This window comes from Thermobia domestica, chromosome 10 (assembly GCF_964235325.1).
Source record: "Thermobia domestica chromosome 10, izTheDome1.hap1.1, whole genome shotgun sequence".
In the NCBI taxonomy this organism is placed as follows: Eukaryota; Metazoa; Arthropoda; class Insecta; order Zygentoma; family Lepismatidae; genus Thermobia; species Thermobia domestica.
Window position 1 is genome coordinate 110,338,618 of NC_137463.1, and position 24,684 is coordinate 110,363,301.

A 24,684-nucleotide genomic window follows, 5' to 3' on the forward strand; every position below is an offset into this window, starting at 1 on the left:
TCATACAACCCCAGACGAGCACGGACCCTCCTCCATGTCTTACTTTAGGGACGAGATTTTGAGGATTCATCTCTGTATTCACCTTGCGCCATACCATACGCCTCCCATTGGACTCGATAAAATTAAATTTATTTTCGTCCGAAAATATGGCCCTATTCCAGAAAGAAGCCTGATCCCTTATCTTTATACTCTTTTTCAAACTTTAGTCTCTTTATACGATTTGTCTTGTTCACCCAGAACATTTTCCTGGCTATCCGACCATGATACCCTGCAAATATTCCGCCACCGCGTGTTTCCAGATCCGTTGCCAATTGCACAGCACTACTTTTTGGAACCTTTTTTCTTTCCCTAATAATGTAACGTTTAACTTGTTCACTCAACACTCTTGGTCTTTCAGTTTTTTTTTTTATTATTATTATTTTTATTATTTTTTTTTTATGGTTTCGCACAGTGATAGAAACATTATACATCGCAATTATTGTTTGTACTGTTGAACAAGGCCTATCTGCAAGGTTCGCCAGGGGCGGATCCAGGACGGACTTCTGGGGGGGGCGGTCGGCGGTAATACTGCTACTTTTAAGAGCTCCAAACTTGTTATGGATGGGTTTATTTATATATAAAATAAGAGTTTCCTCTTGTGGGGGGTGGGGTGATCGCCCCCCTCTGGATCCGCCCCTGACTCTATAATACCTTGAAACAGCTTCGCACACCTCCCCAATCCCCAGACATGAACCCCATAGAACATCTATGATCTGTTCTGGAGACAAGAATCAGAAGGCACAGCTTGTCTACTAAAGAAGGCCTAAGAAAAGCTATTCAAGAAGAATGGGACATAATCAGTCCCGAAGCTACAGAACTACGAACTACTACAGGTGAAATCAATGCCAGGAAGACTACAGACAATCATTAACGCACAGGATAATCTCACAAAATATTAAATAACGTAATATACTTTATAAGCATTAATTCAAGCATAAGTGTACGGTGACTTTTTGCGTTTACAAAAAAGGAATTCTCTCTTTTCTTCTGAACAAAACAGTGATTGTGTTTGTTTGGCCTTTCTCTTGTATATAGAAATAAAATGTATGAATGTGTAGTCTTAATTCTGGTTATATATATATTTTCCACCTCCCGTTCTCATGCTAGCTGTTTTCAATATAAAGTATGCACGGTGTACGAACACTTTCTGCGCTCCCTGTAGGTATGTTGACAATAAGCGACTGTTATTAGAATATTTGTTGAGATTTATTTTCCTTCACTGCCTTTCGTCTGGTTAAAAAGTAGTTTGCAGTGCTTTGGAGCAGCTGCAGGTGGGAACGCGATAATGTTTGAGACATACCGGCGACTTTTTTGTGTGTGAAAATAAGACCTTTCTCATAAAGTAGTAAATAACTGCAGTAGCAATTGCCTACGTAAATGATAAAGACATATCCAACTACAAGAAATTAATACAGTATATATAGCCTATTCATTATTGTGTTTCTCTTTTAACAGCTACTAGCTAAGGATGGCCAATTCCAGAATTTTTACTTTCCGGAATCCGGAAAGTAAAATCGGAAAAATTCCGGATCTCGGAAAAATTCCGATTTTTTCTAAATTCCGGATTTTTTCCGAAATCCGGAATTTTTCCGAATTCCGGATTTTTTCTGAATCCCGGATTTTTTCTGAATCCCGGAATTTTTCCGAATTCCGGATTTTTTCCGAATTCCGGAATTTTTCTGAATTCCGGAATTTTTCCGAATTCCGGAATTTTTCTGAATTCCGGAATTTTTCTGAATTCCGGAATTTTTCCGAATTCCGGAAAGTAAATTTTCCGATTCCGGAAAACAAAATTTCCGGATTCTGGAAAAATTTGGCCATCCCTAATATATATATATATATATATATATATATATATATATATAGAGAGAGAGAGAGAGAGAGAGAGAGAGAGAGAGAGAGACTGTATTTCTACTTCCCAACTTGAAATACAGTGAAACCTGTCTATGTTGGCCACCATCGGTTCCATCGAAAAGTGGCCAACTTACAGAAAATAAGTGTGATTTATGTATTTTTAGAATAAAATTTCTAGTATTACTTGATTGTAAAATTTTAATAATCAGTGGCACGACAGCTACTTATAAATAATGTATATAGAGTAATCATAAAAATATACAGTACTAGAAAATATTACTATAGTATGTTTAATATATATATGCATACCTTTCTCTTCCTGAAAACTAGTCTGTTACATTGGATTATTCGGATTGAAAACACAATAACACAAACAACCATGAAATAGAAGCGTGTGTACGCAGTTTATTGAAATTGATATTATAACACACTGAGTTATTCAGATTGAAAACAAAAAAAGCTAAGTTATAAATTGAGAAATTCATATGCAATTTATATGACTTATTTTTAATTGTTACTGAATGGTGGTTCATTCTAGATGTATTTGTTTTATTCTTTTTGGCAGATATGCACATTCTAATATTGTAGTTAACTACCTCTTGTTAATGAACTAGAAGTGTTTCCCTCGGAGCAAAAGATGTTTTGAGAAAATCTTCAGGGAATTCATACCTCAAAAACTCCGCTATCTTTTGACAAGCCGACAGGTGCCAATTGTTGACAATTGAGATGGTTAGTTGAGAATTTTCCGGAATTACTAAAGCTCCCCACTGATGAGAGGAGTTGATATAGCTAATGATTTTACCAAAATAGACAGGGTAAACAAATACGTACAACCATTTCCTGAATTCCTGTACGTGCTTTTTCTTATTCACACCTTCCTTCACCACCTCTTTACGAGGGTAGTGTTCTGGCCATTGACCTCCAAGAACAAATCGTGCGAATATATGCTTCTTTGTGTCGTCACAAATACAGAACATCTGCCTCTCATATGGGAATTCGAAAGAGTTAAGAAAAATAATAAAACTGTATTTTGCGTGGCCAAGATACACAGGTAAATTTATCATTATCATCATAGGGTAAACATTGCTTCAGTGTGGCCAACTTATAGAGTAGTAAGTAACGAATGTCTTATGAGAAAATAGAGGTTCAAGACGAACTAGGCCAAGATAAGCAGGTGGCCAACTTAGAGAGGTGGCCAAGTTGACAGGTTTCACTGTATTTGAAAATTTTTGGTTTCCGAAAGCTAATTGGAAAATGATAATTTGTTACTGTCTAACTTTCCAGTACAGGAATTGAATTTTATAGCTGAATGTGCAGTTAAATATAGTAGAAAATTTTCCACTTACCATCACTATACATAATATCCAAAATTGTCCGGATTATGAAAAGTTTTTTCACTTGTTTCTACATTGTGATGAAAATTTTCCGATTCATGAAAATTCCTTTCACTTGTTTCTACAGAGCAATAAAACTTTCCGATTCACAAAAAGTTGTTTTGCTTTTTGCTTCAAAATGATGAAAATTTTGTGACTCACAAAAAGTTCTTCAATTTTTCCATACAAGACAGAAAATATTTCGATTCATGAAAAATTGTTTCACTTGTTCCTACATAGTACTGAAAATTGTCTGAGCCATGAAAATTTTCAGATTCTTTAAACGATCTTACATTTTTTAACAATTTGTTTAAAACGGAAAATTTTCTGGAAAAATATAGAAGGAAATTTTCCATCTCACGTTACGGCTAAACAACGATGTAGGAATAAGTGGAGTATGATTTTGTGAATCGGAAAATTTTCATCACTGTGCAGGAGACCTTATTTCTTAATATGTCAATGGGTATGCGTGGCTTGAGATAAACTTATTACGTTATTTTCGTCAAGTAAAGTAATTATGAGCGAAACAGCTTTGCTTCTGTGGATATTCAGGTCCCATATCCCCCTCTAGTTACACCTATGATCGCTATAGATTAAATTTGCTTTCCCATCAAGATAAGAGGTAGCCTTGAACATGCCAGTTGCACTTTCTGATTCTGAATTTTAAACTTTTTTTTTTCTTGCATATGTTACTTCCATGTAAGATCCATGTAATAGCATTCCGGTATCCCGAGATATTTCGAATTTCAGTGCGAGTACGTGGGGGCTTTCCCCCAGCCCACACATTTGCTCGGTCTACGGCCTCGCACATCATACGAATGCAAACATAACAAATTTTTGTTCAAATAAGTTTCATTTCTCTAACATTCCAGGATTCTGAGATCTAAATTTTTTCTTCCCAACCCTTTTCTTCCCTTCTGGGCCACATGCGTAAGTTGAAATGCGTATCTAATTATTTTAAGTGAGGAGTCCAAATACCAAATTCCATGTTTCTAACGCTTTAAGTTTCCGAAATATATGCATATTATTATACTAACTGCAATTTCCACTTCTTTTTTTTTTTTTTTTTTTAATCTTCCCTGACCCTTCTAATTTAAATATCATAAAACACTTAAAGAAGTATCAAATTATTTTCAATGAGAAACCCAAATACCAAATTTGAAGTACCTAACGGCAAGAATCTCGGAAATATGGCCATTTTATTGAAATATTTTCCACCCCATTTCCCCCTTCCTCGTCGAATTTCCGGAAGTCCTTCCTTAGTGGTATCGTACGTCACAGATCCTATATACTGTCCAAATTTCAAGTTTCTAGCTTAAGCGATTTGGCCTGTACGGTGATCTGTCATTCACTCACTCAGTCACCCAGATATTTAAGAATTTGTGGGAAAGCCATGGATTTTGTTCTAAGACCGCCAGTGTCTTAGAGATGTAATAGCTTTGCGGTAAACTTTAATCAATCAACTGACTGATCTGCGTCTATATATTATGTAAAGTACCGCTTATGATATTTATTTTGCTAGTAATAAAAAAAAAAAAATATTGACGAGAATTCAAGTACATCCATGATTTTAGCGTAATGCTCCAGGAGTTCAGATCATTGGATTAATCATAAGAGCCGATTGTATAAGATAGACTACATTAATTTCCAATGTGGGGCAAAGAAAATATGCAGCATTACTATGCAGTTTTTCAACGTTATGACTCAATCTAAAAATATTATAGGTCTCACAAGATTCAAATTTTAATCCTAACTCGATTAATATATAACAAAAGGCAGATCTATACAACTACTGACCTGAGACGAAAGTGGCATACTTGTAGTACGTTTAAAGATATACTAAAGACTAAATGATGGGGTGTGCGCAACAATGGTCTAACCCCGAAAAATGTGAAAATGAGATTTTGATGTAATCTCTTGTAATTTAAATTGAATTGTCTTCCCACTGAGTTAGATAAAATTCACCCAGTAAATTTTATATATATTTTATACATAGGCCCTATGGATATTTTAGTTCTGGGTCTGAATCTAAGGCCTAAAATATTCAAAACAGGAGTCCGAATCTGAACTTCGAAATTTCGGATTCGGATTCAAGTTCCAAAGTTTCGGATCCGGATTCAAGATCAGAAATTTCGGATCCGGATCCGTCTGGCCATCTCTATTAGCGTCACATGCATGCTTGCTCGGAGCTAAAACGAACGGATCAACTGAAGTCTGAATAGGTGGAATGAAAATGCACGAAGAAACTGGATAATTTCCCGGAATTTCATAGATATGATATTGCCAACTATACTCACATACCCTAGCTTCGAATTACGGTCTCGCAACAGGGGTAGAGTTATCGCAAAGAGCAAATAAGCCTAAGGTTGTGTTAACTGAACGTAAAGTACTTTTCAGAAAATCATAGCCTACCAATTATAATTCATAATCATGGTTATAATTTTAGTTTGTAAACACCTAATATTTAGTATTGTATACAAAATGATTGCAACACGCAAACACTTCGGGTGTTTCTCAACTAAGTCTTCCTTGTATCACTCGTGTATCCTGTAAATGATTGCTTTTAATGAACTTGTTCAGCTTCAAGTTCATGGTCATGCCCTGTAGCCTAAAGGAGAGAGTTATACTGCAGTGAAATGTTCAGCTGGAATAGAAACAGGAATCCCTTGGACTAGAGGTGAGCGCTCTACAACTGAACCCGTAAACTAAAGCCCTGTACGCTGACTTCACGACTGTGATCCAAACAAAAGTGACATCTAGAGCAACGTGTTTAGTACATTTCCGCTATTGGAAAGGCATAACCGTATAGAACGTAACTTTCGAACTCACGTTTAGCAACTACTAGCAGCGTTCACCCCGCTTCGCTGCGGTCACCCCGGAACGCAATAAACTTTGTTACTTAGATAATTTTTACTTTTTCGCTTTCAAGTGATATGATAAAAACCATAGAAGATTGCAGTAAATCTTAACATTATATCGCCTGTCATTTATGTTAACCCGCCCCGCTTCGCTGCGGTCATCCCGGTGCTGGCATATTGTAAAAGTGTCTGTAAAAATAAGCAAATCAATTAAAAAATTTTAAACAGAAGATTCAAGCTATTTTCCGCTGTATATCGCCTGTCATTTATGTTAACCCGCCGAGTGACACGGTCATGCGGGTTGCATATAAATACGTTTATTTTTACCTATGATGAACTAACAAAGGATTTGTGGACACCTGAATGGTCAATTATCTCAAGACACTGGTAATTAAAAATTAAAGTGATATGATAAAAACCATCTAGGGTCCAAATCCTAATAACCCCCCAAAAATGAAAGAAATTGGTTCAGCCGTATTAGCGTGATGAGCGGACAAAGAATTGTACGTTCTCTTTTATATATATAGATTATGATGCTTCTGTCAATTCATGCAACGCACTTGTAAGCATGTGATTCCAGTCGCCCTACGTAAATATGCGCACAGAGAACAATCACGTTAGTCACTCAGTAATCAGCAGCCGATCTGCATTTTTTTTTTTTTTTTCGTGTGCTTTACCAGTTTAGGTATCCGTAACACATGAGAAAAGGATCTTAACTTTTTAACGTAACATCATCTTGTTTTCCACATCTTATTAGATTTACATGTTTAGACGCAATCAACCTCCATCATATTCATTCTTATACTTACAACATAGGGGGTACGATGACTCAGTGGTAGAGCACTTACCTCTGGTGCGTGTGATCAATGGTTCGATCCCCGGTGATATAAGTTTGTGGTGGACATCTCGGAGTACTCTCGTTTAATCCCACATCACTCTTCTCCTATATTATCATTCACTTGCCTTAGCCTAAAGGACATAATTGTGGGACGTTAAACGCAAATATCTTATTTCATGGGTATTTAAGAAGAAACGACACAGTTCTGTTTAATAAATTCTCTGACGGATGAAGACAAGTCTTTCCAAAATAGATTTATATATATATATATATATAGATAGATAGATAGATAGATAGATAGGAAAAATGAAATCTTTGAGTTTTACGTCCCACACTTAGGCTAAAGGAGACGGTGATGAGTAATGAATGAAATGGTGGAATGAAGAAAGTGGGAGGAAACGGGAGAACCCCGAGAAAACCCACGCACACGGTGTTTGTCCACCACAAATTTCACTTGGCGGGGGCTGGGATCGAACCCGGGACCCCAAGCACCAGAGGTGAACGCTCTACCACTGAGCCACCGCGGCCCCCTTAGATAGATAGGAAGCTATAGATAGATTTTTCAAGAACAATTGTACACAAGTATCTTCAGGAAAAAATAAGTAAGTCTGACAAATAATGTGCCCTACACCAAAAGTATTTTCATGAGTGTCTTCAAGAGGCCACTGTTACACAACGTAGAAATGTGTACACAAAATAGCTCTTCCCGCCGTCTAGTAACTAGCGTATGTCCCTTAGGTGCACGTGGTCCCGTGTTTGATTCCAGCAGGAGAGCATAAAAAATTAATTTCATAATCGTACATTTTTATTAACCATCCGTTCGCTTTAACCTAGAAGACATAATCGTGGTACGTTAAACTCCCTCTGTATACGTAAACAAAATAGGCCTACACAGCATTCAAAGATTCAATTCAACTTACCCATTTGTGTAATAGCAGGATTTGTATATCGCTGAAATGTTAACGAACACCGATGACGCGCGAGAGTCGACGTCCCTGTGCGTTGACTGTGGTAACGAAGGACGGAATCGCACATATCACACTGGACATAGCCACTATAAATCCCATCTCCTGTCACCAACAGCGAAAAATTTTCCCAAACACTACTTGCCCGGTGTGACGATTTTCTTTCCTTGCTTCTAAAAAGAACACCCTGCTGTACCATCTGTTGAACCAAACATTTACCAGGGGAATCTTGCCCTGGGAACAACACATTCCACTCTTTTGGTAACTTCCCACGATTCATCATGCTCACTTCACTTCAACCTCACGTATGTATCTGATGACATGGCAGCTAAGCAATTTTAGCTACGACATACAAAGCTTGATATTTCCAGCCCGCATAATTGGCTGCCGGGCCAACCAACCCGAGAGAAGCTTGCCTACTAACGGGCTCCTCCCTCCTTCACGTTGCCTAGCAACTGACCGCATATTCGGGCCCAGCCAGACTTTGCTAGCCACGGCTACACATGCGACCTACATTACGGTCTCAAAGTACAAACAGTATGAGGTCATTTCAACGGAATTTACACTACTTGTCACGCAAATAAAGTTGCACGTTTAGTTAATCATGACAACCATAAACTTAACGAACTTACATTTACTATCAATGAAACCGAAATGATAAAATCTACACGGCCCGAGTTATGACCAAAAACTCAGCACTAAGATTCGGATAATTCTGTCTCCTGTACTTTCTTAATAATGGATACCTTGCCCACCTACTCCGATGCTGTATTCACAATTATAAAATAATAGTAATAATAAAGAGGAGGAGGATAATGATGAGGAGATAGAAACTAAAAATACATACTGATGAACTAACTGAATACTTTATTGATTCTAACGAATTTCAGACAACTAGCTAGATGTAATATTTACCATAAACCGAAAGAATTTGTTTCTCTTGTTAATATCCCGGACCAAGACAGGAGTGTTACTAATTACATTATCTGCTGTTTCTTAGTTCAATTTCAGACGGTGCTTTATTTCCTGAAAATTTCAATCATGTTTCCCATTATCCAAGCTTTTTTTTTTTCTAGACCTAAATGCTGATTTAAACTAATCGACGAGCAAAACAATATACTTATTGTAAAAAGCATTAACGTATAACAGTTTCGCCAGCTATCCAATTTGGCTTAATCAGACACTATGAATCTCATACACAGATTTCATTTTTTAGAACAATATAATGGCTTATACAAGTGTAATTCACCTTTATTTGTTTCAAAAGTACGAAAAACGCACGGCATACAACAATTAATTTCGAATCCAATTAATGTAGAGATGCAAGGAAAAGTATATAAGCACTTGTAACAGTATACTGTTCGACTATTGCATTTATCATTTCGAGTAAATACAGGGTGTCTAATGTTTCATTTTCAAAATTCCAGTATATTTCCAGTATATTCAATACAACCATCAGCAAAATTCCTCTGCCTAATACAATGATTTTAGGAATATTCACACTCTTGTTGATTTCCGGTTTGCAATTGTTTTACCATCAAAAGAGTATTTTATTTTTCATAAATTTAGTTAACTCTGATTTTTTTTTAATTGCAATGATCTTTTAATATTTTTAAAAGGATAGCCTTCCACTCCACCCATTGCTTTAAATGTTTAATTACAAAATGTATACAACTCATGCTTTGGAAAAATTTACTATCACAATCGATACAAAATTGTTTCTAAGACTATTGAAAGTATTGTTGACAAATTACCAGTTTCATGATTTTTCCAGTATGTGGATTAAAATTCCAGTATATTTCCAGTATCAAAATTAAATTCCAGTATAATTCTCCGAAAGAGTTATGTTTTTCTCTGCAGAACAAATAGATGAAAAACAGGAGGAAACTAATTATGCGCAAGCAGGCAAAGTATTGCATATATTTAGTTATGCAGTCCTGAACAAAAGAAAATTATGTTTTATACACAAACAATAAAAAACATACCCAAAAAAAATGCTTGCTATACTCTTTCGCAAAGAACTGGACTCAAAAACGAATTTGGAATCATGCTACTCAATATATTGGAAATTTAACAACAAGCCAGAAAGTATTACTGCATTCACAAAGAATGATCGAAAACAATGGCGCTGATTTCTCTGTAAATTTGGGGGGAGGCATTCAGATGCAAAAGGTATATATATGAGGATTTTAAGACAAATTGCACTCAAATTATGCCAAATATTGTACATTCATAAATACAATAGGAGGGCCCACATGAGCTTTGGGGGGACCCGCTCCCCGGGATCGGCGCCCTTGTCGAAAACTAAAAGTAAATCATACTAGTTAAACTTTCTGGTCCAGAACAACAACGTACAGTAGGTAACAAAGTCAGGTATTTATCTAAATTTCTCAAAAGCTTTAAAATATAAGGAGAATTTGAGTCACTTAAACAAAAGCATGTCTCTCTAAATTTAGAAATGAGTACTTAAAAACTCGCCTTCATTTCGATGTTTCTTGTAAAATAAATTATGAAAGTAGGCACCCAATTATGTTGGCGGTAATTAATATCCCGAACTGAGTCCTTCCAGTTTATTTCTCCTTAACAGTCAACGACTGTGATCGTGCATGATTGAAGACTGCAGCACAGACGAATTGAACTCAGGTACACGAAAATCGAAAGTAGTAATCATCTTACAAATACAACTACTTGAAAGATCAACTGCATTACACTTTTAATAAGCATCTTATTCTTAACATATATTTAATTTTCGTGCACAAAATAATCACATATATATCCCCTCCCCTCCCACAATTTTTGAGGGACTGAATTTGGATTTAAATAGCATCAGAAGTGTCACTGTTCATCTCAGCAACCTTAAAAACTATAGATTCGACACTAATATCGGTCATTTTCGATCATTTGTAAATGTCTTTTCATTCCTTTAAGTTACATCGTCAAAGTGACATGGCAAAATCATTTCATGTTCGAACTTCATATAGGTTGAAAATTTGATCGAGATCGGTCCGGTGGTTCAAGAATTATTGTTATATATCTGTCCCCTCCCCGCCCCTAAGGACTAGGCCTACCGTCAAAGTGATATGATAAAAACCACCCTCGGTCCGAACTTCATCCATATTGAAAATTTGATTAAGATCGCTCTTGTAGTTAAAGCGTGATGAAGTCACAAAGACGGTCAGTTTTATTTTTTTTCTTTTTACATATATCTCCCCCTCCCTAGGTTGCACCGTAGAAGTGAAATAACGACAACATTCCAAGTCCTAACCTTATCTATGTTGAAAGTTTGATTAAGATACGTCCGGTGGCTCAAGTTATTAAAAATGAAATGAAATTGTTGAGTTTTACGTCCCACGATTATGCCGGTTAGGCTAAAGAAGACGGTGATGATGATTAATGAATGAAAAGTGGATTGAAGAATGTGGGAGGAAACGGGAGAACCTCAAGGAAACCCACGCACACGGTGTTTGCCCACCACAAAGCTCACTTGGCGGGAGCTGGGATCGAACCCGGGACCCCAAGCACCAGAGGTAAACGTTCTACCACTGAGCCACCGCGTCAAGAGTTATTGTTTTTTTTATAGATTTCTCCCCTCTCCTCCCCTAAGTTCTATCGTTAAAGTGATATGATAAAAAAACACCTCAGGTCCGAACCTCACCTATGTTGATTTTATTAAAGATCGGTCGGGTGGTTTAAGTGTGCTGAAGTCACAAAGATAGTCTTTTTTTTTATTATTATTAAGAAAATATCCCAGGACCGAACCTTATCTACGTTAAAAGTTTGATCGAGATCAATAGGATGGTTCACGAGCTTTTAAGTTTTACTTATTTTTACAGATTTCTCCCCTCCCCTCAGATCTACTGTCAAAATGAAATGATAAAAAGCTTCCCAGTTTTGAACTTCATATACATTGAAAATTTGATTGAGATCGATCGGGTGGTTCAAAAGTAATTAATTCACGAACATAGACACTTTTATTTTTATATTTGTTGATTTCTGTATATCTCCCCCGCCTCCCCCTCCTCTACGTTGCTCCGTCAAAGTGAAATGATAAAAATCATCCCAGTCCCAAACCTCATCTACATTGAAAATTGATCAAGATCGTCCGGGTGGTTCAAGAGTTATTAAAAATTTGATCGAGATCGTTCGTTTGGTTCAAGAGATTAAGAGCCAGAAACATAGTCACTTTCAATTTTATTATATAATATATATACTACATGCGTCCTTCAAACATTTAACATAAACCTATTGTTCCAATGTGAAGGAAGGACATTTGAACTAGTTTAAAATAAAAGTGAAACTCAGTTCAGGAATGTTATTCACAATTTGAACAGTTTCAGAGAGGTACCGATGCCTGTTCTTTATTTATACACTTCACAATTTACAATGTAAAAGAACTGGTTTAAATATCCATTTAGGAAACTAATGAACACTTTTCGAATTGATCTACCTTTCTTATCTGAGGTCTCACCAACAAAAACCCAAAACTGCACAATCTTGAATTTCATCACATGTACTAGAAACTTATTTTTTCTTAGCGTTAATTCATTAGGAATGACGGGTGTAGTATGATTCTCGAGGTAATCCCTGAAGCACTGATTAGTGAGTTCGTGAAGCGCAATATCGCCCGTAATGACAGCATCGCAGAAATCAGTGCTGAACTTTGATTCTACAGAAATTTGATTCGAAATTCTTGGTTCTGTCAAAGACAACTGTCCTTCTTTTGAACTTGCTGTTTATTTGTTATCTGATGTTTAACAGTTGAAATATGCTGTCGTACCACGGATACTTCAGTTTTACACAGGCAGCAAACCAGGAAACTTCCGTCAGTTGTTAACTCTTCGGTTTTGAACTGATACGTTAACTGTTAGGTTTTACAACTCGTTGTGATTAATATAGTAGCTACATTTTGAATGAAAAACAAGATCGACCAACACATGCGCTGTATCACCATCAATGACGTTACAGCATTATTGGCAATGATATTAGGGCCGTTTAAACAATAATACTACAATCGATTCTTGAAATTTACAATAGCAAGATCAAAATAATCTGCAAATATTACGTGTATATAAAGAAAGTTCTTTGTAAGGGGTTGAGATGAAAATGAATAAATACTCGAATTCTAAAACGATACATACGATTTTCTTACGAAACCAATTTCAGTGAAATTGGCTGAAAATATAGAAAGATTCTGTGATATTAGTCAGATCATACTGCGCACAGTTCACTGCAATTGACCGTATAGACAATGCAAGTGTTCAACATCAAAATAAAGTGTCATATCAGTACTATACACGTTGCAACGTACCATACAGTTGATCATTTTAGAAAATTCTCTAATTACATCAGTAAACTGAATGTCCTCATATTTAGTTCTACAAGAAAAGTTTCAAATATGAAGAATATAATTGTAGATTCGCTTTTGCATGTATCCAACGAATATAAGTACAGAGCTTCTAAATAGAAGAAGGATGTTAGTTATTATGTACATATTGTGCACGTAAACATTAGTCTCTTCACTGACATCATGGCTTCAGTATGTTCGAATTCTAAAACAGCCGTACGTCAGATATTACATCTCTCTCTGAAGCTCCATTTTACTGGTTTAGCTACTTTTCGAAACTTTTCTTACAGAAAAGTACGCTTTCTAACCTAGCTCTGCAGACTCCACAGGGATAAATAGTGTCAGTGAGCGTAATTATGAGACAGATTTCACAACTCTTCCACTTACTCACCTTACATTAGTTTTGAAAGCAGTTAACCTAGGTAGCAGATTATGGTGCGAATAGAGTAACAATCAGCTGCCAAGAAATTTCACGTCATCTCTTACGTTTATGTGCAAATGTCAAATTTGTGCTGTCTCATAACTTCCCTCCAAAAAGGTAATTATGAGACACCTGTTGTCCCCAGCTTTTTTGTATGTGATATTGAGGTATGAAGGAGTCCAATTGTGAGAGAAAGAAGTCTTCGTTATTTTGTGTTTATTACATAAAGACTTACAAATATTTGGCTGTTACAAGAAAATAACTAAAGAAAGTAGAAATACCGACTGATGTTATTGTAACATTTTTGTGAGTTGACTAAAATATGCCTGGTAAGCTAATAGGCCATGTAAGACAGTTTCAGGTTACAAAGCAGGCTTATGAAACAAACGGTTTACTAAAAAAAAAAAACAACTTAGACTGCTTCTATTTCTTTGTTTTAGTACAGTATATTTATATGCAGCCTAGGCTATTTTTAACGAAATAACGTACGTCTACAATTTCGAAAGTTATTAAGAAACAAGATTACAGGACTACCTAAACTAGAGAATACAGCTTTTTTGAAACTTAACGTAGTAGGATACAAAGACAGATTCCAGCAGATTCATGATTACCCTCCAAATAAGCAAAATGAAACAAAAAAAAAAAAAAAAAAAAAAAAAAAAGTAATACTGAAACAAAAGCCCAAGATACAATTCAACTTAACCTGTAACTGTTGGCCTACCAGGCTTCCACCAATATCCGTTCGTTTCACAATAGTGATATTACTGCGCGAGTAGATATAAAAGTTAGTGATAGGATTTCAAACTTCAAAACAATTCTTTTTAATGAGTTTGTTAAAAAAGTTGATACACCCAAACTTTTGTAAACTGAAGCTTAAAAATGTAGATACAGCATTGTGACAGATGTTACTAAATGTCTGTACTCTTAATTTGTATTTATCCTACAGGGTTGAAGAGCAGTGGGGGGTGTCTCTTAATTACTCTCACTGACCCTATAACCACGATTATTAATGATTCAGCTTTCTATTCCTTGTAAGAACTGTCAGATGGGCTTGCAATAAAAAATAAATACATAAATTTTAAAAAAGGCTCACCCACTAGAGATATTTGTGATTTTTAGTTATGTTTATGTAGACAGTCAAGTTATGAAGAGTCGAAACTACTACTGAAGTGCATTCGAACCACTACTTAGATTTATCCCAATCGTCGTAGATCCAGCTTGAACTTGCAAATACACGCACTGAAAGAAAATGCTTTAGCCAAAAGCAAACGAAGCCTATAATGTACAAGTATTTATTTCCCTTATCACAATGCGAATGTTTCTAATTTACTAAAAATATTCATGTTTGTAAGTTGTACAAATTGTGTTCTACCATGAAACGGGAAATGCCTTTGTCCAAAAGAAGTAGCACGTTGGAATAATTCTGCTATACAAATTTTTCAAAAAATATAAGAACTCTGATTTCTAGAGAAAAAGAAAAGTAAATAATAGAAATTCACTTTAACCTAAGAGATTGCCCTGATGATCATTTTGAAGATAGCTAGTGAGTAAAAAATAGAACAGGTATTACTGAAGTTTTACTATTTAGTTAATGACTGTATCTGTATAATAAATTACAATCATCGTAAGTACCTTCCTAACTGCTTGCTTTGAAACTGAAAAGATCCTATACACGCAAGTCTTTTACTAATCCAGGGTTCCCACAAAAAAAATTGAAGATCGATTTCCCTGACACAAATTCTTGTTGTCCCTGATAAATTCTTGAATATAAATGGGAAAATATGGGGTAAGTTCTATCATACACTTTTTGAACGACCTCCTCCATTCCCATACCCGTTCAACATACTCCTTTAATTACCATTTACATATTTGTAATTGTTATATACACAAAATTTAACATGTAAATATATAATAATATATGCATGATACAGTACTACATACCTTGCAAATTAGACTTTTTCTTGCTTGAAAAAACAATAAAAAGCAATATAACATGCAGTCAAGAATACATTGCCAACTCTCCCTGAGACCTATTACTATCAGTCCTAAAATGGAAAGAAATGAAGTCTTTACGTTTTACGTCCTACGGTATGCCGGCTAGACTAAAGGAGACGGTGATGAAGAGAAATGAAATGGTGGAATGAAGAAAGTGGATGGAAAACGGGAGAACCTCATGGAAACCCACGCACACAGTGTTTGTCCATCACAAATTTCACCTGGCGCGAGCTAGGATCGAATCAAGGACCCCATGAATCAGAGGTGAACGCTCTACCACTGAGTCACCGTGGCCCACTAACAGTCCTAATATTACCAACTCTGAGACATGTTAAACCTCACATTTACATTTTTAACAGAATTTTGTTTTGCTTTCAGTTCTTGAATTTGTTCTATGTGAGCGTGTTGTTCTTGTTTATAATATAATTCCATTTGTTTCTTCTTTGCTTGCAATTTCTTAACTTCAGCACTTAGTTTTCTTTTTTTTCCTTCGATTTTACTTTCATCTGCACTTTTGATTCGTTTTTGTTTAAGGTATTCATGATAACGTCTCGGAGCTGAACGAACTGAAAGAAGCATTCTTCGATCAATAGTAACAGATTCTACACGTCCATAGTATATAATTAATTGCATCATCCACCCGCCTCTGTGCTACCAGAGAATCTTCGATTTGGTTTTCTACAATAAGTTTCTTATTGACGAAGAACCCGCCCTCCAGTGAGACATTGCCGTGATGTGAAATTACACGTATTGCAACATTCCACAGATCAGAATATTCTTGTTTCTTGGACATTACCTTTGCAAAGATGTAATCTAACCTGATGCTGCTCATCTGCTCTTCGTATTTTCTGAAGTCATGAGACCAGTGCTCCAAGTGAGGCGGTATGCGGTTGTATGCCATACCGCCTCTGGTTTTTCACTGATGAAGGCATACTGCCTCTGGTTTTTCAATGATGAAGGCATACTGTCACTGGAAATACTTTTAATAAATTCATTTTTATGCACAGTAACTAATGAATAGCTCAACACGTGAAAAGATTTTATTTCCTATGTAGAAATAATTTCTAAGTTGACAAACCGATATTTTTATCATTTTCTTACTTTTGTTTTTAAAAATAAGATGTTTTTAAAGAAGTCCATCTAGTTTATGTTTTGATGTGCCATATTGAATTGTTTCTTTCTTATGTTGCTGTGACGGCAATCTTCCGGGGGTTTGGAATACCCCCTCAGTCGAGTGGGGATCCCTGAGTTTTCCAGCAGGAAATTGTTAATATAAAAACCTGTTTTTTCAGGGTTTTCGTGTATAATTCTCTAGAATATAAGATATTTCTTTTTAAGAAAATTGTTGGCAGGGAATCAGTCTCTCCGTGTCTGCCTCCGCAACTATAGAGAAGCTCTCCAATGATTTTCAGTCATTATGTAAATAGAAACGCGATCTTTTAGGCAACATACCTTTACTGTATTTCAATATTTCAATGGCCGGTATGTTGAGTCAAAATCGTAATAAAACATGCCGCCTCTGTTTTTTTCCACTTCGAACACTGCATGAGACCCATGAATTTCAGTACAGAAAGACATAAATTAACACAGAATTATTCTCAGCTACAGAATTAGATATTATGTTATGCTCATGCAGAGTTTGTGGGATGTGTATCATCCTAGACTGAGCAAGTTCCGGATTGTTCTTTTGTAGTCTGGGGTTCAAAGCTGACAGAGAACGGACCAGTTTGTATTTCAGATGGTTCCTTTACACAATCTTCTTGATTGTGCCCAGCAAAAGGATTCGACAGTCAAGCCTGAAAGCTAGTTTATCTTTATCTGATGTATTTAGTTCTATCAGTTTTACTGTCTTAAAACCGATGTCCACGAAGGCGACAAGTCATACTTCGATTTCTGCTTTTACATGATCAATTATTCCCCTCTGTCTCACACACAAATATATTGTATATATATATACACAGTACCTCACTCTCTCAGCACGAAACAGCACCACTGTCATCATGGGAATGCTGTATCATTGGGTTCTCTTCACATGTTTATGGAGCTGATAGACAGGAAACAATGTTTGATTGAAAGAAAGTTACACTTGCACATTTACATTCCCTGACTTTCCGTGACATTTTACACAAAATGCATGATTTCCCTATTTTCCAGAATGTGGGAACCCTGTAATCTTTTTTCCAGAATGTACTGTATATTACGATCTATTTTTCTATTCTGTATGGCGATTGTACAGGACCCAGCTTGCTCACTAGTACCAGAAGTTCAAATTTTTAAGCCATAACAAAGAGGATTCTCACTATGCTGACTTCATGGAAGGACTGTAATATTACGAATTCTAATTATTCTTTCATCTTAATCTATCTCCATCTCAAACTCGAATTCTAAAAATCTATACTTGAGAAAGCGAAGCATCATCCTTTACATTTCTCAGCAATTTCTAGAACTCATGTAAAACACTTATCAATTATTTATTGTGACCGGGCAGTCTCAATAGCATGTGCACCATGCCGAAGCAGAAGAGTACTTGCAGCGAAGATTATACAAAACAAAGGAAATATATTACTGCAGGACCTTTACATAGTGACGTTACGTGCAAAATATTCTACGTGAATTTTAATACTACTAACGGTAGAAATAGTCAATAACTTCCATCTTAATACAAGGGAGCATAAATTTAAGTCAACTTCAGAGAGTAATTCTTCCAAATCTGTCAGTTGTTCTTCTGTTAAAGAAGAACATCCACCAGAAGGAATTCCCATTTTACCTGCGGAACTAATAATGACTTTTCACGTTATCGGACACCATCAGTCCTTTAGTACAAGGACTGCACCTGATGTTTTTATATGACTCCAACGTTGAACAAAAGTTTTCGTGTGGGAGAGCAAAATCAATGGTATTAGTAATAATAATAATAATAAGAAGTTATAGGACCTCTCACTATGAAAAGAACAGTTCAGGACTTGGAACATGCAATTTAGTATAAAATTGAAATTGATGTCATTAAAGAATACCTGAAACCAAATACAGATCTTGTGGTCATTCCAGGACTCATGCCTTCGCAACTACAAGTGTTACATGTAATGGTGAATACGCCATTTAAAGATTATCTGAAGCAGCTTTACAGCAACTGGTTGCTTCAAGGTGGTCAAGTCCTGACCTCAACAAAGATGCTGAAGCTTTTAGTATCTGTACTTACGGAACAGATTGAGACTGGATACGCATATTTATTTATTTATTTATTTATTGAACAAATTCCCAGATACAGCATAACTTTGCCATTTTACACAGGAAAAGTTCACACACACACAAACAATAATAACAATAATATTTCAGTGAATCAATTGTAAACGGTCTTAAGAAGGGCAGATAAAAAATGCTTTAAATGGAACTGAGAACCCAGGAAACAATGATAATGTCAGTGATACTCACGATTCAGTGGACCTTCCTAATGAGAAAGACAACAGGATATCTGAATCTGTTGACTTTTCGTGTAGTTTTATTGTAATTCTGAAAATATACCTAGTACGTGCTGTGGAAACTTTTTAATCCCTTATTTAAAAACCAGAGAATTGTCTTTGATTCATAAATAAAAAATACATAGAAGAAGAAAAAAAGGCATTTCTTGGCACTGATTACAGAAAGTGTGACAAATGTACTCTAGTTTAGATTTTATGCATAGTCCTGGAAGAACACCACCAGTTGTAATACAGCTTATGTAGCAAAATAGCTGTACACCGACTTCAAGTACGAAAATATTCGACTCGTATGGTGATGTAATGGGCAGCACAGTGGTCGATGTACCGGAGCTTCGGTTTCTGTTGCAATTCGTTATTCTGTATTTAACTGAATTCGCGCTTATATAGGATATAAGAAAAAATAAATTCTCCATTTATTTTTCATATACAGAGTGAGGTTTGTTTTCCTTTTTTAATTTCATTTATTTCTAACATTGCAGACAGGATGCTGAGTGGTCTACGTGCAGTGAGCAGTGAAGGTCATAGTGGTTAAAACTAAACACACAGACACACAGCAAACCAGAGACGGTAGAGGCGCGAACTTTTGTGATACTATGCTAAGCCGATGAATAGCGTACGAAATCGCTTTTAACTGAATTTGTTGGTTGATCGATTTGGAGTTTCACGTGTCACCTTCAGTATCGCGGCTATACACGACGTGGACTTACTGTTTAACGTCCAATCCAACCACATAAGTTCCCACATCGAATTAAACTAGGTTCTTTCGTGACCACAAATAAATTTAAAGCTTGGGAACACATTGGCAATCCGGCGTGCAAAATGTACTCGAAAATGAATACCAAAACGATATTCAACGAAGAATATGTTAAACGTCGAAAGAAACAATCAGACTTGTTACAGATACGTGTGCAATGATCAGTAGACAAATTGATGCCTGTATTCGGAAACATGCCGACTACGTGCGTCAATGGTTGATAGCTTTTCTCTGGATATTAGTGACAGTTCACTTTCACATTACACGATGAATTGAATGAAAGAAACTCACACCTGTGACTGTTCCGTTTAGTCACTCAAATTTTAGCAGATTTTAACTCTCCCTTGTATATACTACGATTCTTGGTATTATCTGTGCCATTGTACATGTACTTATTTGGCGACAAGAATGTTAATAATCCAGCTAACGCCTCCTCACTGATTGCGTCACTTCTACTATATTTAAATATTATGTCATTATTTCTGGAATATATCTTTTTCTAACGCGAAAAAAGGAATTAGCCTATTTGGATTTCAAGTAAAATCTTAATAATTATACTATATTGTACAGTAATGAATATTTTTCTCCATGGACTGTCAGCTTCCTTCGTTTAGGAAAAACGAAGAACATTTTCTTCTTTTAGCCCCTCTCTTCAGTGCTAGCTGAGTGAACGCTGAATGTGTGGTGGATAGTGCTTATTAAACAGTGACTGAAGCAACAAAGCGAGAACTGTTGTTGCAGGAAAATTAAAAAAGGAAGAAAAGAAAAAAAAAACTATCTAAACTACATAAAAGTGTTTATAATAATAGCACCATATTGACTTCTTAATCAGTAATTAATCATTGCTAATTTCAATGTAAATTCAGTTATATATTAATCAAGGACAATTAATCATCATGGTAAGTAAAGTAAGGTAAGGTAAATAATTAATATTTTTCCGACCAAAGTACCGGTACGTTATTTTTTTTATTAAAGTAAGTCGTAGCAGTTTTAATAACGTAACGTTATCTTCATCAGACGTTAATTGACATTATTATGATTACGTTATTGAAACTGTTACGACTTACTTTAATTTTAATAAAGAATTACATACTCTGGTCAGAAAATATTAATTATGTAAGTAATAATTCCAGAGTCAAGATGGACGGAGTTACATGAAGTTAAGGTAAAGTAGTATGCCAATAGTGATAAAAAAAGAGTGAAACACCATAAGGCAACTGGCAGCGTGAAATGAACTTCCTGCACTTCACCTTTTATTAAGTACGCAATATATTTCTGCAAGATTTTCATAATCCTGTAGACGAACTGTCATAATATATGGATGTAAAATCACGATAATCCTTAAAAGACAGTGATTTACTTGCGTACTTAACGCACCTGCGACTACGTTTATGTTTATAGGGGTTTAATGCTCTTACGATGTCATACCATAAGATTGTGTTTCGTGTTTGTATAGCTCAATTCAGCTACGAAATAGATAAATGTACGAAACTTCGTCTTGTACTTATTCCCATACAATAAACATACTAATATGGTTATATATGCTGACTTTGCCATGTTATATCTTGGGCAATTGCATGAATAAGTATTTTAGAAAAGATTATTTAATTTTCCAATTGAAGTATATTTACAAAGAATATAAAAATGTTTTCTTTTATGTTTAGTATAAACTAAATTACAATGATATTATTTTTATTATGTTTTATATAGTTGGGTGATTAAAGTAATCTACCTCAGGTCATAGTGATCGAGTTAATTTTAACGACTATTTACTCTCGAGTTTTATCGACTGGAGCTAGATCAACTTAACCATAGTACCGGGATTCAGCCAAGACCTCAATGTAGGCCTAATTATAGTGGAACTTGAAAACAGTCAAGTCAAATACACGGTTCGATCTATTTGGGAGGTATTCTTATACAGCACATTTAAATAAATGACGAACCACATAGTGCTAGAATGACTTCTGATTTAAAGGGATATATCATAGAAGACAAATTACTGCGTCCAAAGGATAGAACCAGGGATCACACCGTAATACAACTGTATCTTCTACAGATGCAAATTCAATGAAATTCGACGAACAAAAAAGATGAAACTGACCATGAATCAAAATCAGTTCGGGTCTACAGTGCCGGTGTGCTAACGGCTATGCCATCAATCCACTTCCTGACCAGCTGCACATTTTCACTCTGAACCATGTCAATGGCTGAGCGCCAACTTTAATTCAACAGTCACAGATGAACACGAAAGCTTGTCAGGCACTGTAGACCCATTAATAAAGGTATACATGTGTATCTACGTGGTACTTATGGCGGATATGAACCAAATTTGGTGGACAACTAGTCGATCATCTAAGGAATAAACTCGCTATACTTAGTGACCGAGCTTGGCCAGGGACACGCTCCGTTCGGCAACAGAGGCTGTGTTGCACTTATTAATATATGGACTGCGTTGTTTAACAGAAAAGGAGTTATGGTATAGCCCTTGTGGTCTGAATGGCTGCACACTAGTGTGATAAGTAGGAATCGCTGTCAAATTTTTACTCTTGAATTCTCATGTGTTGTGTTTTACACCCACCAACTTTTCCGGGACTACCTGAAAAGAACAAGGCGTTCTCAAATCATTGGTCGATATTGTACAGTTATATGTTTACCAATCCTAAAGTGAAAAAAGTAAAATAATACCATTTGAAAGAATGAAGATTGTATTAGAATGTACGTGTCAAACATGCATAAATTTTATTTTAACATATAATAAAAAGAAAATGCTAAAATTAAAATGTCTGTGTTTTGTGAATAATGTCTGTTCATTACTGCCGATGACACGCTGAAATTAGAGGAGTCATGTGCAACCCAACTATTATTGATGTGTTCAATAGCAGCTTTCAACTCATCAAAAATTATGCACGTGGCCTCTTTCACGGTGTCGGCATACTTCCGAAGCGCTGGCAGAGTATCATTGACAATGACGGACACTACTTTTAAATATGGTGACAGCTCACTTTTGAAATAAATGCTTACGCACGTTTAAGTTGGACAACAACGTATAATTATAACGATTTAATGAAGTTTTTAATGAATCCTACGGGTATCCAATCGGTACTCCCATTCTTGATTCTCACTTTCGAATACACCGCCAGAATTCAAAGGCAGATCAAAACCAACTGCCCACAACGTCATTTAAGACAGGCTAGAGAAGGTTTCGCACGAATATTAGTACCGACTGGGTCATCTGTAAGGTATGCGTATGAGACGTACATTGAACGTTCTTGAATTCATTAAAAATTCCACAAACAAATTGCAAAGTTTATACTTTTCGAACGATTTGTATTGTACACTGCACAAAATAGTCTGCTAACGTGAGATGAGAGTGTGAAAACGTGATGGAAGGCGAGCAGCACAAAGATTACGAAGTTAAAGACGCTAGCAAGAGCTATTTGAAGGAAGTCGTATATAGCGGATAAATATATGTTGTCAAAGCTTCGTGACGATATATGTACTAACCGAAAAAAGTATGAAATTACAGAAACTTCATTCAGTCGTCCTCGCTGGCATCGTGGCTTGAGCGCGCGCCTTTGTTCGCTCAAGTTCGACTCCTTGTGGGAAATTTCTGAAATTCGAACACATTACGGTGGTTTAGATTACGGTTGAGCTCGAAAAATTGCGGGAGTCAGCTCGCTAAGAAATACTGAGTCTGAAGATTAGCTTCTTTTGACTTTGATATTTCCAATATTCACCTATTACTAGCTTCGACTTTTATACTTGGATAGATTAAATTCACACTATAATAAATTCACTATAAAGTTTAGCTTCAAATTTACCTTTAACATTAACATGACTCATTGGCAGATGTTAATCTATTCACAAAATTGGGCAATTCGTATTTCAACATTCAAACTACAAGAAATGGCCATAAGTGCCATAAAATGCATGCTGCTGCTTTGTAAAACTTCATTTCTATTGCCTTCAATTGCTGCTTTTTTTGAGAGATAATCTATAGATTAATCTAAGCTTGTACTTCTCAATCTAGTAACTGGAATTTAAGGCCAAAACATGAAAGCCCCTATATGTAAAATTATATTTGTACTATTGTGGCACTTGGTTTTCAGATCTGTCGCCTGTCAGACGAACTTTTTTCGAGTATGAACTGTAGGTCTACGTCTCATATAGCTTCAGTGCTGAAAAGTGGCGTTCAACTTCAATCCAACCAACCAAAACCCTGATTCAGCCTGAGGAGTTTACAACAAAGCTCTAACATTGGATTAAATTCCATGAATAAACGTGGAGTTCCAATGCCTACACGCACAAGTGTTTTTATTACTTTGAAGTGATGCCTGACCAGTTCACACTTGCAAGTACTTTTCATGTTCGTATTACAACTCTCCGAAAAAGATCTGCAATGAAGAATAGCTCACGTCTTACGTGTTTCTATTACTCTTCAACTATTTACCCGTAAAATTCTGCCCTGTCATTGTTTCACTAATTTGACCCAAAATTTAAGCTTGAATTTTCGTGTCCGTCCGAATAAATACTATTATTCTTTAAGTACACAGACTACGATAGTTTTTAACACAAGGTTTTACGTGTTAACTATGCTGGATCCATCTAGAGTAGGGGTCATACAAAAATACTCATCCATTTAATTGAAACAACTGGAAAAAGTGCAACTTACATGGCACTGGACCATCTTTCACCTCAGAAAACCTCTGATATGATGTGGAATGGAGCCCTAGAGGTCGCGAATAGTAGGAAGTGGAGTATTAC

General features: G+C 35.9%; 1 protein-coding gene across 7 annotated transcripts in view; it reads right to left on the minus strand.

The window, feature by feature from the left end:
* Positions 1 to 24,684, minus strand: part of LOC145662650 (uncharacterized) — a 293,979-nt gene that overhangs the window by 97,064 nt on the left and 172,231 nt on the right. Inside the window, exon 1 of one of the 7 annotated variants that reach the window (XM_081728443.1) lies at positions 7,883 to 8,349. The exons of the other annotated variants lie outside the window; for them this stretch is intronic. Within the exon in view, the coding sequence (XP_081584569.1) occupies positions 7,883 to 8,210 (328 nt within the window). The 5' untranslated portion in view covers positions 8,211 to 8,349. Of the gene's footprint in view, positions 1 to 7,882; positions 8,350 to 24,684 lie in introns of those variants that run through there. 7 annotated transcript variants of the gene reach the window in all.